Genomic DNA, 16,836 nt, shown 5'->3' on the forward strand with positions numbered 1-16,836 from the left:
TGAATGCATAGCCAGAAAGGAAGAATAACAGACAAAAAGAACAAAATGTTTGCAGTAGGCACTATGAATGTGCAGAGGCATCCTTCACAACTGGTCAACCGTTCCTCGGCAGTATGTGTTTACAAAATCTTAGCAAGCTAATGCCTACCTCTCGAAGGTCCCAAGAGCGCACAGTGTTGTCCAGACCACCCGTCCAGAGCTTGGTGCCATCACTTGAGATGTCAATGCAGCTGGCCCCGTCTGTGTGGCCCTGAAACTGCCTGTGTGTGTAAACAGAAAGACAGGTTGCGAGCTCAATTAATGGCCTTTATGCACCATGCAATAGAGGAATACCGTAATGATGAGCTTCAGTGAATACTACATGGATGTTATATGTGTCCCATGTTTGAGGTGTACAAAAAACTGCTGTTGTTGAACATTGTTAAACTAAGTTTGTCAAGTGACAGCTCAGTTTTGCTTGCTTTGGGAAAGGACGAGACCATTAGTTTGCAGAGTTCTAACATTATACTCATTGTGAGCCTCACGGCTTGATGGGCCCCCTCCTCCTCCACCTTCCTCCAAGCCTGGTTCTGGTGAAGCGGCTTCAAGAAAGCCACTTTTGCAGCACCAACTACCACATCTACAGTTGCACGACAAGACAATGTACAGATGCTACTTGACGCTGCTGGCGCTATTGACGCGAATGCACAGTGAACGTGCCTGGAGCCAGCACCTCTGCCGATGGCAGTACGAATGACTGACCTTGAGCCACTGTTCATTTTCCTGAACGCAGAGCACTGGCATTTCACCGAAGCTCTTTTGCCGGCAGTGCGACTGCACGCAAGCTGCGTGGAATGAAGACCGTGATCAACGTGCTCACACGCTGGAGAATCATTGGTGAGAACTTTGCACCACCTTGTGGGCAATGTGTCAAAAATTTTCTGCAGCGCCGACACAGCTCAGAGACACTGGCATCACCTTGGCTGAGCTTGAAGGTCGGATTCACAGAATGAGGTGTTTTTTAGGCTTGTGCCTGAAGGAGTAGAGCTACCATCCTAAAAGGCTACACCAGTCCCAGACAATTGAAATGGTCCTGCTGGGACAGTCACATGGAAGAGGCCTTGTGAAGCTTGTGGCTTGGTTTTATTGGCAGAATATTTACAGTGCGACTGTGAATCTTGAGCAATGCACTATGTGCAACCCAAGCATCATCCTAAGAGTAGCACACACACATGGACAGGAAAGAAAACAGGACTTTCCTGTCCTGTTTATGTGCCCAATGTCCTTTTTTGTCCATCTGCATTTTGCGCTGTTCTTAAAACGAAGCCTAATCAACTTGCCCAACTGCCTGTTCTACTAAACCCAAGCAACCTCTCTTTCACTGAATTTGTTCATTTTCTCCTCATCAGCAGCAGCTCCCAGCTCCCTTGCAGAAGAATCACTGAACAAGTAGTAGTCAACAAACTATTAAAAGGCATGTTGAACATGTCTGCAGCAGTGACCTGCCAACCGAGGTGCTTCAAAGAGTAAAAATATTGCGAACAAACGAAAGAACATGTGTACTCGCAATTTGCACCTTGTACCATGTACCTGCGCTGAAAGTTAGCAGCTTTAGGGCAATGTCCTTGGACTAAGTTTCGGCACAGCTTAACGGCAAGACCTTCACAAATGTGAAACCAAGCCTATGCACTCTAGTTTGACACAGCTTTTAAAAGTGTACCAAGCTCAGTGTGTTGAAAATACTCGGCACATAAGATCTTTTCTCATAGCATTGGCCTACCTACATATGCAAATTTGGTGTGAAACAAGTAAGATTGTCTGTTTGCATAATCTTATGACCCCCTGCCTTCCCGTAACTGACGCCCATGTACCTCTCAACACGATAGTCAACAGCCATGCTATATGAAAAGCAGAATGAAATGCGCACCTTACAAGTGTCTGATTGTGCAGGTCCCAGACAGCAATGTTTCCATCTGAGCAGCAGCTGAAGCAAACCTTTGAGTCAGGGCTGATGGCCAGGGCATAGCATGCCGGAGCATTTGAGGTGAGCTCAGCCTTGATGCGTGGGGTTGGCTGCAACAGGTCAGGTTCGTACGATTAGGCACCGATGACGTTGAGACATAAAGCAATGCAATAGTAATAAAAGAGGACAAAATGAAATCTAGAAATAGATTTTCAAAATCTATACATAGCTACATCCCCAGTGATATACTGAGGTACAGATCTGTATGGGAAATGAGAATGTACAGAAAAACTTTTGACATGGCAAGGCCAGACAGTACTGAGTGGACTGACAAATAACTGCAAACATATACTGTAATACAGGTACTCTTGACAAACCCATATTCAGAATAATTGTATGAGCATTAAAGGGGCCCTGCAACACTATTCCAAATAGCCATGGAATGGCTTCATTAAAGGAGTTTATTACCTCACGAATCGACCACTGCAAAATTTTTAGAAACAGTCCAGTACGAGCTGAGTTACAAAGATTTGTTGCACGCTGTAATTGCTTTCTCTCCTCTCTCGTCCTGATGAAAGCGCTGGAAGCTAAGCAGGGAGGGGTGGCACGGGGGAAGAAGGTATGTCACGCGCGCCTCATGACCTTGAGCACTTTTTATTCTTTTTTTTTCCCCCTTTGAACGCGCGGCCTACTCTCAGTGCGATCGCGTGCGCGGGCAAGTGACGGCCTCCCGCGGCGGCCGCAGTAACTACCGAGCGCACCATGTTCAAATCGGCCGATGGAGTGGCCAGTGGCAGTGATGCCGTAAGCATAAATTCTGTCGAGAGAAGAGGAATTGCTTTCCAGCTGACTGAGAATTCATTGTAAATCCCAGGCTGCATGCTGCGCTATAATTTTTGGCTCGCGTGTTCTTGAAAGCCTTGACTACCGATCGGGAGCGTTTTCTGACCATGCTGAAAAAGTGTTGCAGGGACCCTTAAAGAACTTCAGGAACACTGTTTTCAGAGCGCTATATGGTGAAAATAGAAAGACAAAAGAGCAGCCAATGATGAAAACAAACTAAAGAAAGAAAAATGTGCTTTCAGCCATGTTCTTGAGACACCATGCTGCCTTTCACTGTCGAGCATGACAGTTTTCTACATTTGGTACCCATTATATTGTATCTGAAAAAGGCTTGCTATAATGTGTGATGCAAGAAACAGTGTCCTGGTTACTCACAGCTGCCAAATCCCAAATGGAGATAGTGCTGGCTTCGCCGCCAACTATGAGTGTTCGTCCATCAGGAAGGAGCTTGCAAGACCGGATGTAGTTGTCCCTTTGCTGCAACACAAACACAAAAGTTACTGTGTACAGAGGCGCTCTCTGTGCTATTCAAAAGCGGTGGCAAAGTAGTAATGTGTGCAAACCATCTACTGATTAATTAGTTCACTTTACTAGGTAGAATGACTACACTGTGACCTCAGCTTGACAAAGAAAGGTACAAGGTAAAAGAAAACACACAAACACCACATATATCATTCCTGGCAATGTACTCCAGCTATGTGTGCAAACTCTCAGAAGGAGGGGGTTGTGCACATGCACAGTTCCGTTCCTACGCCCTTACACAAAACATTGGTCATAAAAATCCTTACCAGGCAGTCCAGCTGAGAGACGGGGCTTTTGGAGCCTGGCTGGCTGATGTCCCAGACCTTGACACAGCCCTGAAGAGAGCATCATAGTGGATATGTAAGTGGCACTTAGCCAAGACTGCACAAACTCGTTTCCAGCAAGCAAAGAAAAGACAGTTGCACTCCAAGACACCTGAACGTTCAGTAGTACATCATGTGCTGCGTTAAATGGGTCGTGAAAGGCTTTTCCAAGTAATCATCGAATGACCTCAGCGTTGGAGTTTGTTGCCTCACAAATCAATTGGTGCAAAAATTTTTCGAATTGCAAGCCATGGCTACCTGGAATAGGGAAGTCACCCACCTCTGGGCGAAGACAACGCGCGCCTGGTCAGACAATAAAGTTTAATTCTCTCTCTGTCAAGAACGAGTGGAAAAACAGAGATTTCTTGCACGATTTAATTAAGCGCTTTCTCTCTTCTCTCATCCCGACAACAATGCTGGAAGCTACACAGGCACAGGGGAAAGAAATTACGTCAGTGCGCGTCGTGACCTTGAGCACATGTGATGAAACACGATCGCTTTCTCCTGTTCTGATTCCTGCTGGTGCTGGTGTGGTGACTATGCAATTTTAGCAAATTATGGAGCGCAGCGCCAGCACATGTGGCACCCTGTGGCAAGAAGCGCATATGATCCAAACAACTTCTTGATTGAGGTTGGCTATTAGCCAATAGCATGACATGTGCTGTTCGCCATCAAACAGCAGGCACCAGCAGCTCCAAAGAGGGTGAGTACAGGCCTTCATACAAAAAGAGGGCCTGATAAAACGGTAACTTCGAGCTCCGCTTCTAAACTCTCCTTGCCGCACACGACTGCAAGATTTCGCTGAGCCATTCATAGCAGTGTCTGCTTTCTGCAGGATGTGTTTCTTCATTAAGAATGAAGGGTGTTTCATGATCCTTTTAAGGACACAGTAAACACTGAACATTTCTGAGAGAGAGAGAGAGAAAGATTTGATTGAAATGAGAAAAATATCACCACTTTATAGATGCAGCACCTCTACACCTCAAAATTCTTTCTAATTAAGAGTTTGTATGCCTGGCTTTCTTACATGCCAAGCAAGGAAACCCTTACCACACACAAATGTGATAAAGCAACACTGGCTACACAGGGGGTTTGTTTTTTCTACACAAGATTGCTTGCTTACAGTAGACGTCCCGGTAAGTAATATTTGCAAAGTATTAGCACTGCTATCAAGTTCTGCTATACCTGCAGTTAATACTACATATTAACAGGTCTAAAAAAATCCCCCAGAAAAGCTACCAGAGCAATATCTGCATCAAGCCAACTTCATTTGTTTAACAGTAGCGCTTGTGAAGCAATGAAGATGCAGTTTACCACAGTTAGGCATTAGGCAGTTGAAGTTTTATAAATCTACAGCTATGCCTCGAAGAGCTGCCAGCCTCAGACATTGCAAAGAGAAACCACTGGCACTTATACCACTCCATCATCACTGTTTCTGCAAAATAGTGCATCTAGCTATGTGTATCTCACATAGGTGAAAATAAGGTCATTCTTATGGAAGCCCTCAACAAGTTCTTACTCCATACACCTACCTCAGCACGCACAAACTATCCTTGACTCGAAGGTAGTCTTTCACGTCACTGAGAGGAGCACAGCACTGCTCCTTGACTGAAAAAGACTACACTTCTCGAGGTGCGTCGATGAAGTGCAGTAATTGCTTCCAATGACGCGCAGCACTGCCATTGAATTTCTCAAGTCAAGGTGAAGTGCCAAGTGAAGGTAATGTCTAAATAACGTTCAGTGGCAATTAAGCAAAAGCTACAGCAGCAAACATCTGCACGTGTGTAAGTGTGCCATCTAGTTAGCAGAGTTTGATGACATTTTCTGTTTTTTCAGAAACAGTGCGCACAAGAAACTGAATGGTAACCACATACCTTGCCTCCTGTGTAGACATATTTGGTTGGGTTGCTTATGGTGACAGCACACACTACTTCTCCGTGGGCCAGTGTGTTGATCTGCCGTGCGTGTCGTGGAATGCCTGCCCCTATCAGTGCATCTGGTGGAAATGGCACTGGCTGCATCTGACCTTCAGCACTCACGTGAAATGAATATGCCCTGCACAAAACACATCGTTTGTCCACTCAAATATCAGAACTTTCCTACCATACTGTGCGGAAAGGTGAGAGAAAGCCACCCCACCAAAACTGCTGGTTAATGCCAACACATGCACTGTTATCATCAACATGGTGAGTAGGACTAGTTAATGATAATCATTTTTAAAAGATCTTAAAGAGCAAGAGCACATTCACAAAAAGAATCAAGGGAGCAAGGAAAGTGCTGTCCTGACTGTCTGTCTCACTCTCTTGTGTATGTGCTCTTACATATGAAGACACTTCGAAAATGTACAGTTTTGTTTGTTTAACAAAGAATTGCTAATGAACTAATATTTCAGTGCATGTATACAGCATTTTCAATTGTTAATCACGAAGTGTTTAGCAGCACTAAATAGTTTCAGCAGAACGAAGTAAAATCACCACTATACAAATAATAGTCAAAACCAGATTTATCGAATGTGAAGGGGATCCCCAAAGAGTTCTATATACAGGTAGTTTGACAAATGCAATACAGTAAAACCTCATTAATGCAAACTGTTATTTCAAAGGATTTCCGCGGTCCCATGTTTTGCAATGTAAATTTGAGTGGATAATTTGAAGCGGCAGTCAGTACCAGTCCGGTTAATTCTGAAACCTTGGGTGCAATGTGCCAATTCCTGATCCCGATTTCGCCGCCAGTACGTGGAAACGACTGCCCTTAGAAGCCACAAGGCAATGCATTGTAGTGATACTAATGAGTGACAGCTGAAGCACCCTGAAATGTGCACCTGCAGAAAAGAAGACACGCTTCACTGCAACACAGTGGTGACAGGCGGGCAGCATGTCGCATGCTTCTCGCAATGTCAGTGCGTCATGATTTACCCATTCTTCCTGTCAAAATAAAGAAAATAATAAAGGACGGCGTGACGGAATTCGTGGTGTATGCAAACCTCCGATTGGCGGTTGCTCCAGCAATTTGCGCACTTGCACTGCTGGCGGAGTTCTTGTCTGCAACGCCTATTTCGAAAACTTCAATGATCATGTTTTCCAGCCAGAACACATTGCAAATTCAGTCGCACTGGCCATTATTCAATTCTTTATTTCACCATAAAGAATGGGCGAATGGTTGTGTCATGACGCGCTGACAATATGAGGAGCACGTAACATGCTGCCCAAGTGTCACCACTGTGCTGCAGTGAAGCAAGTCTTCTTTTCCGCAGGCGTGCATTTCAGCTGACCACGAGACCAATTTTCTTTTCTTTTTTTTCGAAGGCAGCAGCGAGGCCCACCGTTTCCCAGGGTTTGCGGCAAAATTGGGACCGGGTACTGCTGAAAAACATAACCCTTGGGGCCGCAAACTAGCAGGCAAAGCAAACGACCACCTCTGATTACTTTCAGTAATTCAAAGTTCCTTGCATACCGAATTTTTGTACGTTTCGTTAATTCGGAAACCCGCTTACTTTGAATTAATGAAGTCTTACTGTATTTTACATATGGAAAATATATTCAAGGGGATATTCCAACTGTTCGACATACAAAATAATTCGTTATATGAGGGTTATATATATGCAGGCTAGACTGTACAATAAGTGTAGCAGTCAACTTGATATTCATTCCTGTCATAACGCAGGAAAGCCTTGGTGGATAGTTCACCATTGCTATTCATCCTTTTCCAGTTAGAGAATATTGGCTACTTTCCCATCCCTAACAAAAGAGCATACATCTTGAATTTCCTACAAAAGTATACCATATTTCCTCGCATATAACCAGCACCCCTAACTTTAACTTTACAAAAAGAAAAAACAAGACTATGCATATAACCCCTGAACGTAACCCACACCCCCACTTTTTAATCACATTTTCCCATTTTTTGGTAAGGGTTATATGCCAGAAAATATGGTAATGTCATAAAGAGGAAATGTTTTGAAAACCAAAAGTGCAAGGTTTGTAATTTACAATGTAAAGAGCCAGCTGCACACAGGTCTAGCCAAGGAAACTCCCCTTTCTATTAGGCCTCAATTACAAAGTATTTTACTAATAGACTGTAATTAGTACATGCAAAACTGCATTTGTGACAAGGAGTTACATCTTCCCTTTTTTTACTGGAGTGATTGCTAAAAAAAAAAACTTCTGAGACTCACGGTTTTCCTCCCGGTATGGAGCCGAATCCAGGTCCTCGCATCGATGGATGTGACTCATAGCCAACCTGCATTGCAGCCATAAACTAAGGTCAGGTTATTAAAGTATCAGAAAAATAATGACAACACTGCAACAGACAAGGCACGGTCTTCCCAAGTGTTACACTTTGGAAGACAATATTAAGATGGTGGCCCTAACTTGTTCATAACCATGAGCAGAAAAAAACAGGAAGTTAAATGGCAGTAATGTACATGATAATCTTCCATCTCTGCTTTTCCCGAAATGTGACCCCGAGTCATACTTATGCCTGCACCTGATAATTCTTTTTAGGAGAACTTTTTGTTGGGCGAGTTGGTGAACGTTCATAATTGATTTTTAAGGCGCAAAGGAGGACATACACAAGATAAGTCACGGGACGGAGCGCCTCCGTCCCGTGTCCTATCTTGTGTATGTCCTCCTTTGCGCCTTAAAAATCAATTACAAACCTGATAATTGAAACGAAATCCTGGGGTCCCATCAAATATGAATTATCAAGTCTATTGTACATAAAAAAATTAATGAGTATGCGCACACACGACTGCAAAGCTAAACAAAATTTAAAACAGTAACAAGTTTTTGCACAAACAAATCAAAGAAGATTGTCAACATAAGAAAACAGCTCATCCAAACTGCAAAAATTAAATATAGACACTATCAATACACTTTCGAAGTCTACGCCTGACATCAGTAACAGTGTTTGGCAATTGGCACAAACTACCATACATATCAAGTTTTGGGAGATGGCATGAGAGCGCAGTGGTGATTAAGATGACAAGCACGATGATGATCCTTGCATGGCAACAGTGGCGTTTATGGCTGCAAGCTTGGGTTTAAAAATTTTTGCTTGTTTACTTCATGTGGCTCAGATACTCCTCCAACCATTCACTTTAAAGGAAAACTAAAGAGAAACAGAAAGTTGAGCTTTAATAGTATGTTATCTATTGTGATCACAGTCACGCCATTCTTACTGCGTACAGATTTTCAATAAGTGAGGAAATAGCGGAAAGCTGAAGGATGGGTGCTGACACCCCTCGAAATTTCTCACACTATAGTTGGATACAATTTGAGAAGGCAAAAGAGCCCAGATCACTGAAGGGCCCAGATGACTGAAACGCAGCAGCCGATTGCCTCCACGACTAAAGAAATTCTCCTACTCATGAACTTGGCAATGTTCTCAGACACTGACTGTGTGGCTCATGACATCAGTCTAGAGCGCGCACTCACTGGCACAAGCTTCTGCGCATCTGCACTAAGGTGGAAATGCCACTGTCTTCTAAAGTTGCACCTGACTAATATAGCCGTTTGTGACATTGGAGATCACAAACAGGGTCTGGCCGCAAGTGGTAGAGAGCTATTCATCGCTGCTATTAAAAATGCAAAACAAAATATGCCTGCACATAAACAGCATTCGGCAACTGGACGCCTTGCTTTTTAGCAATGAAAACAAGGCTTCACTTCCTGTCGGCACAGCTGCAGGCTCACCATCAAGAACATCTGTCGCGCGAACATGGAGAATCATTTTGCATTCCATTTCACTGAAGTGGCTGAAATTCAATTTTGCTTCCCTGGTGAGATCTTCATAGCAAGGGCAAGCGTTGGCGACGACATCCATTATGGCAAACACCGAAGCAGTGCCCATGCAGCGGCCATTCACGCACGCATTGACATATCGTGTCGCCCTCCGATTCGATGAGAGCAATGAAATCCGTGATGACACTGCTTCAATGCTGAATCTGGGGCGAGGGAAACTGAAGGAGATATCTTGCCTTTGGTTACGAATTTTGCCACTAATGAGTCATCTTTTTTCACCAACAAAGACTGCACATTTTCCTGAAGGTCTATTTTTCATTCCAGCTCAGCTTCCCGTTCCTCTTCAGTGGCCCTTTAAAATCAATATAGCCGAAAAAGCCAAAGAAAAGTATTTTGCCTTAAAAACGGTGTGCCCTTTCGTCATCCTTGCCTATAGGCTGCCCTGGATTTTCACCAGGAACTTCCACACCAACCAGCTCAAGTAACAGTATTCCTTGAAATAATGTGGTGCTTTTATCAACTTTATGCACAGGTTTTCAATGAAAATGTTGTGTAGGGAAACGCCCTCACCAGTCCTCTCGAGTACGAGTTGAGCCCTGGTGCAATACTGTTGTGCAGAACACCTTGTGGATAGGCTGCGGCACTGAGATCAGCTGGCATGCCATGGGCACCGGGTCCGCCGCCATGCAGAGGGTACGGGTATGGTGGTCCTGTAAGGGAACGGCTGCCTTCACTATCGGTCAGCTTATGCTTTTCTCAGCAAAAGGCTTCACTTAGAATGAAGGCCCAATATAACACAGACGCAAGCTCACCAAGAAGGGAAATTTGAAAATACTTTCATCAAGATGACCAGTGCGTGACAAGAGATGAGAAAAAATTCAAGTAGTTTCACTGACTTAATGTCTCAAAAAATGGTTGAACAGTGGAGCTGGTGGCGTCATATTGCTATTTCATAGCTCGACTTTGTGTAGGCAGATGGTGGCAAAACTACAAAGGCCCAGTCTTCCTATCCAAAGTCGCAAAACAATTCTTGCAACACATGTAACGTACAGCTGTTCTATATTGTGAGTGAGGTGCACACAATTCATGAAGAGGCTTGCTTGTCCACAAACTTTCGCCGACAGTGTTGCCGTTTGCACATACTGCGAAGTGGAATCCTGGGAATGGAATGCCGAAGTGTTTGCACTTCTCTCCTCTGTCTGCCCTTGGCTTTCTCTCCCTGACCTGCCCTGCCCGTCCATCTTCTGGAGAGTGCACAACTGTAGCCATCGCCGAACATTCTAGTTATAGACAGCTTCCTCATTTTTAGTGGACCGGAGGTGAGTAGTGGAGCTTGCCCAATTTCTGGGGCACATACTCGTTGGGAGATGCAAACGCTCTGTAGGAATTTTCCACTAACCTCGACCTTAAAGAACTCCACTGTTAAAAAGAGACATGAATCAGTAGTGCTTGTCATTAGCCTCCTTTGTCTCGTGTCTCATCTGCATTATCATGTACCAAAGCGAATGTAAACAAGACAAGACTATGGCATGATATGCTTGTTATGCAGGTCAACAAGGGCACTAGCTCATTCTGAAGGCCTTGCATTGCATGGGCAATAAAGCTTATAAAAGGCGAAGAGAGGAACGTACCATAGACTTGTGCAGATAATAGAGCCAATTTTCATGGCATGCAGACGATCAAAGAAAAATACACGACTCTAATGAACAATGTGATGTAAGTGAACGCATTCATGGACCGCAACAATGCAAGAAAGTGACATAATTTAAGACATCCCAATCAATACTGAACATCAAACTATAATAATAATTTCTGGGATTTTATGTGCCAAAACCATGACATGATTATTAGGCATGTCGTAGTGGGGGACTCCGGATGAATCTTTGTCCACTCGGGACTCTTGCACGTGCACCTAGGTACACAGATGTTCCCACATTTCGATGGAGTCTAAATGCGACGCGTCGTTGACTTTTGTGGGGGTGGAATAAAAGCCCTCTACTGGACAACATATAAAGCCAACATGGACAATTGTGCAAATCAAGAAAATTGATCCTTTGCAAAAATGTCATCCCATACATGCATTGTACAAATGAGTCTTTTAAGGCGCTGCTCAAAATGCTGATGAACATTGCAAAGAAGATGACAATGCCATGTGAAAACAGCGCTCTGGGAAAGGCTGCAACCAACAATGAAACCCCGCGCTTACGCATCTGCAACCAACAATGAAACCCTGTGCTTACGCATCCCTTAGACAATTCCCGAAGGAGACCTTGCGCCCCTCAGCTCCTCTGCTCTCATTCACCTTCACAGAGTGGAATGGCACCAAGGTTTTATTCTAAAAACTTTATATATACGAGCTTACACTCACGGCTCTATGTTAGCACTACAATTTCTCATCAAGATTGCATTCTTGCTGAACATCATTCAACAGAGCAACTGGAATCTTTTCTTGCCTGCTTTTTAGAGAAAGAAGGAAACAGTTGTACAACTAAGAAAAGTGCTTCATTGAATGGTGTGCACAAAAATATGCAACTTTGTCGAAAATAATGCAGTACAATAACATCATGGTCCCCAGATGTGTCCCGGTGGACTTCCATTTGAGAACCACTGGTACAGGGGTGATCCGTACCGAGGGCAGCAGCCTTGGCACCTTTGTGGGAAGAAGATGGTGCAGCTCCAGTGGGCGTGGCTGCCTTGGGTGTTGGTGTGCCCCCTCCCTTGTCTCCAGCCCCTTCCTTGTGCTTGGAGGAGGATGGCGTGCTCGAGTTGGAGGAGACGCTCGAATGGGGAGACCCGTGGGGCTCCTTCTTGAGGCCCTTGTCTGTGCCATTCTCTCGTGGCGACAGGGCCCCGTTAGGTGCACCCACAGAGTCCTGCCACATCATTCCATACAACACTTGTGAAAATACGTCTCAGCACTCTGGCCTACTTCCCAAGACACAGCTCGAGAGACAAATGTCTTTCATGTGTGCCAAAGGGTTCAAAACCTATTGCTGGGCTAGTTGGTTCTTTTTAGTTGTGATCGCCTATGTCTCCCTTTTCTTGTCCCGTATTCTCTGGCCCAATTTACTGCTATGATGCATCAAGAAAGAAAACTTGCGGATATTATTGTTTCTAGGGGTCGCAGCAACGTCATAGAACCTCTGAATGATTGCCGGTAAAAGTCTTAAATGCTGGCGATCATACTGGTGCTCGTAATTATAAGGTGCACACACACATGTGTAATCAAGGGACAAAAAGTGCTGCGTCCTGTGACATCTATAATGGCCCCTTCTCACTTTTAGTACTCTTCACTGCACAACATTGATGTACTATGGCGAACGGAATGGAAAAAACTTTATTCAGGTCTGTCTGATATTGCGAAAACTAAAACTTTTGTATGTACAACCGTTCGTTCGCATTAAGACACTGTTTATGTCCTGTGGTGCCTAAAACAGCAGTCAAACGGAAGGTGCGCGCTGCATGACAATGCACGAAAAAGAAAAAAAATCGCTTCTCTATGTATGTGTTATTGTTAGTTCTTTAAACTTTAAAGATAACACGAAGAAATGTAAATAACAAAGGCCACATGAAAACGCGGCTGCAATGCTCATTTGATTAAAGGCAGAACTAGAGGCCCCCCTCTTTATATCAGTGAGGCAGGGGTAGGGTCCCAGAGACCCTCTGGAAAGCTGTTGGGATTGCTGAACACCAGAAGAGTTTAGAACCACTCTCCTTTGTTTTTATTATGTTATTTATTGCGGTAGGGTTGGAGCTGTTTTGGGGGGAGATTTATGGCCATGGCCGTACAATCGGAAGGATTAGCCAGCATTCAGATTAATCCTGGATGATGGCAGATATGCAGAATCACTTTTTCATGCCTTGTGGTTTCTGCCCATCATTTCAAGTCGTGTCACACTATAACAATGGTAACTAAGTAGCCTGGCAACAGGTAGTGGTACATCACGTAATCAGCACAAAAGAAGCCCGGTCACTGAGCATTTTAATATAAGCAAGCAGACAGATTTACTACTTTTGACCAGCTTGCTATGCGTGTGTGTACTGCGCTTGGCTGAAACAGTTGTGCAAGGTTGGTGCCAAAGGTTATAATTTTTTTTGTTCTGTTAAACCATGCTACATTTAAATAAATAAATCCCCACACAAATCATGAATACTACTGCAGACTATGACTCTGTATTACTATGTGCCCAGGCATTGAGGAGATTCAGACTTTTCACAAATCTTCTGTAACAAAAAGTTTTTGTGCTGAATGAACATTGCATGCTTCACCACGTATATTTATTAAGTTCTGTAATGTTGTGTGTCAAAACCATGATATGATAATGATACGGCGTTTGTGGTGTCCTGACTTCTTTCTTGTGTCCGTGTTTGCACGCCCTGTCTTTTTAGAATGATAATGAGGTACACCGTAGTGGGAGATTGCGTGACAACTTTGACCACCTGGCGATCTTCAGCATGCACCTAAATCTACGTACACGGTTGTTTCTTTGCATTATGCCTCACTGAAATGTGACCACAAAGGCCAGAAATTGAACCCGTGTCCTCGAGCTTAGCACAACACCTTATAAGTGCTAAGCTGCCACGGCGGGCGCCATGTACATTTACAGTAGCAACTAAATTAGGATCAAGTACGGTGTCAAGCCATCACATAGACAAAAGAAGTAATGAGAGCGGCTGACACTCGAAGCTATGGGCGTCCTTCCTTCTTGTGTCCATGTAGACAGTGTTGACCAACAAGCCCAGGAGCCGTGTTCTCAGACAACCACTTTGAGTGCACACTGCTTGGCTGGTTGAGGAAAGGCGGGCAAGTAGTTATTTCAATCACTGGACCAGCAAGATTATGAGCCACGCAAAGTGACACTGTCACCTAAAGTGACTGTCTCGGAACATGACCCCTGCATTCATTTGCAGCATGGAGACTCAACAAAGTTAATTTTGCCCCAGAGGAAAGTGGCAGATTTACAGTGAGAGATGATGCTATCATTCCATTTCATCATATTCTTTTATCTGGAATTGTGAAGGGGACTGTGCACTTCTGACTTATTCCGACTAGCCATTACTAGACTTCTGACTTAGCCATTAACCGAAACACGGTAATAAACAGAAACCATAGCAAAATACAATATATATGAAATTTTTTTACAGCTGGGCAAGCAATGTGAGCTCAAGGTCATTTCTGGATGCAATCATGTTGAACAGAGACTAGTAGTGCTTATCTACCAAGCCGAATAAAGCAAACTGGATGCTTACCTCATTGGCGACGTCAACCACCAGCTCTTGGTCACTCTTCTCCCCGTCACTGTCCTGTAAGGAGACCAGCTTGGCATTTAATTTCTCAATAGAAGCAGACGTCCTGGAGACACTAGCAGAGACTAATTAATGCTTTCTTTTGGCACAGAGCTCCGCCAGGAATCAAGCTTCTAGTGGTTATTAAAACTAGATGGCTGTAGAGTTGAATTCTTCTATAAAGATACACACACTGGGAAGCAGTTCTTGTCCCCGATACAAGAGGTCTCTTATAAGCAGGGTACCACATTTTCATTTTCTGATCAGCGCCTATTTCAGGTATACTGCGACTAATATAAGCATGAAAGATGGCTACAGGCTTTTGCAATATGTTTATTATACACCATTTGTTTTAACACTATGCAATTCGCTTGGAGGATTGATACACAAAGAACACAATTCATGTTTTCCCCAATCTCTCGCACAACATGGCTACTGCCTTGTTTTCTTGGAAGTTCGCATGATAACTTGTTCACACCAGCCAAGTTGAAGCCGATTGCTTAGCTTGCATTTTCCACGTTGATATGTCGTTAACGGAACACAGCGCAAGAGATAGTGTCCATAGTACACTCTGGCTGCACTTAAGTTTTGCAGACATAACATATGCAATGCTTCTTGATTTGGAGTTGCACTAATGGGAGAGCACAATGTACGCTCCTGGTTATTCTAGACTTGACAGATGCCTACGTCTGTGGCTGCACTTGTACCCTTGAAAAGGTTGAAGTGCTCCTCTACAATGCATTCCCATTGCAGGAACTTCTCTGTTTTACAGCTGACTGACCCACTCTGCACTTGCTGTAACAGGAAACAGTGAGCGCATGTGCCTGTCGTTTTCCTTTGTTTCCACAATAGACGCAACTGCAGTTAGCAGCCAATAACTGTGCAATTAAAGTTAAAATGTGTGTTACAAGAAAGACTTGATCCTAACTGAAGAATAACATGTCCTTTAAAACCGATTGTCTTCTACATCTGGTGTCTGTTACAAACTAGAAACAATTAATGAGAGAGGTAGGGTGGCCAACCATGTATGTCCGTCATTCCCAAATGTCTGTTGCATCAGTGCCTCTTATACTGATGTTCAACTCTAGTAAGTCACTGCTATATCATCTAGTAGCTTCACAAGATAAGAAATCAGTACCTCATATTACCAGTTTTGTGGATACGGTGATGTTCAGTGAAATGGAAGAAGTTCAAAATGTGTGCTTTGTAGATGGAAGATATAGTTGTGATACCTTTGAATGATGAAATGAAGACAGCATAGGCCAGTGTGAAATGTTGGACTGTGGCTCAAGCAGTGACAGTGTTTGTGCTGTAGAAGTTAGCAAAAATGGCTCACTCAAGACCACTGCTGACATTTTGAGAGCACCTGTGCTTTTATGTGTAGTCCTGGAAACATTGCAGGAAAAAGTACTTTTGGAAGTGCCACTCTTAGCCCCGATAAACGATTATGCTTACCTGGAGGATAGAGGCAAGCAGTACAAGTGCTCCCAAAATGTCAACAATGTTCTGAAGTGAGCCAATTTGGCCGACTTCTACAGCATGAACACTGCCACTGGAGCAGCCGGGGTCCAATGTTTCACACTGCGTTATGCTGTCTTCAATTCATCTTTCGGAGATATCACAACCATATTGTCCCGACTTTATAAACACTAGATCAACAATGGGTGTTGCTGAACATGTTTCAACCAAGGGACTTGTCTCGGTCAAAGCAAGTTGCTGCTCTATCGAAAGTATGTCTGCTTGTTGTTAAACTGGCTCCAGAAACATCGCTCTCCAAAAAAAAAAAAAAGAAAAAAAGAAAAAGAAAAGAAACCAATTCAGTTTGATTTCACACTAGTGGCTCTGCCCCATGCACAACATGCCAGTGAAAGCATGCTTACTTTATCCTCTTTCTTGCGCTTCTTGAGGTCATGGTCGATGTCTGGAGAACGGCCACGGAATTTCTCTCTCTCACCAGGTGAAATAGAGTTTCTCTAATATGAAAAAATGAAGAGGAATCTGTATAATTAGGCACACTTTGAAGAATTTCAGCATGTGACAGAAATGTACGTAATGATAGAACTTTTCTTTTATTTCTTGTACCTTTTTCAAAAGTGAGAGTCAGAAACCTATGGGCAGGGGCGTAGGCAGAAATTTTTTTTCGGGGGGAGGGAACCTCCTTGATTTGAAGTGGGGGCCG

General features: G+C 43.8%; 1 protein-coding gene across 2 annotated transcripts in view; it reads right to left on the reverse strand.

Annotated features, from left to right (window-relative positions):
• The window catches only part of LOC119389451 (transducin-like enhancer protein 4), a 79,632-nt gene that overhangs the window by 13,493 nt on the left and 49,303 nt on the right, over positions 1–16,836 (reverse strand). For both annotated transcript variants that reach the window (XM_037656717.2, XM_037656716.2), the window contains exons 8-17: positions 16,538–16,630; positions 14,622–14,675; positions 12,001–12,244; positions 9,942–10,081; positions 7,805–7,869; positions 5,505–5,685; positions 3,574–3,642; positions 3,161–3,262; positions 1,907–2,052; positions 149–260 (exon numbers count right to left, since the gene is read on the reverse strand). In XM_037656717.2, coding sequence (XP_037512645.1) covers positions 149–260; positions 1,907–2,052; positions 3,161–3,262; positions 3,574–3,642; positions 5,505–5,685; positions 7,805–7,869; positions 9,942–10,081; positions 12,001–12,244; positions 14,622–14,675; positions 16,538–16,630 — 1,206 coding nt within the window. The remainder of the gene's footprint in view (positions 1–148; positions 261–1,906; positions 2,053–3,160; positions 3,263–3,573; positions 3,643–5,504; positions 5,686–7,804; positions 7,870–9,941; positions 10,082–12,000; positions 12,245–14,621; positions 14,676–16,537; positions 16,631–16,836) is intronic.

Source organism: Rhipicephalus sanguineus, chromosome 4 (assembly GCF_013339695.2).
Source record: "Rhipicephalus sanguineus isolate Rsan-2018 chromosome 4, BIME_Rsan_1.4, whole genome shotgun sequence".
NCBI lineage: Eukaryota > Metazoa > Arthropoda > Arachnida > Ixodida > Ixodidae > Rhipicephalus > Rhipicephalus sanguineus.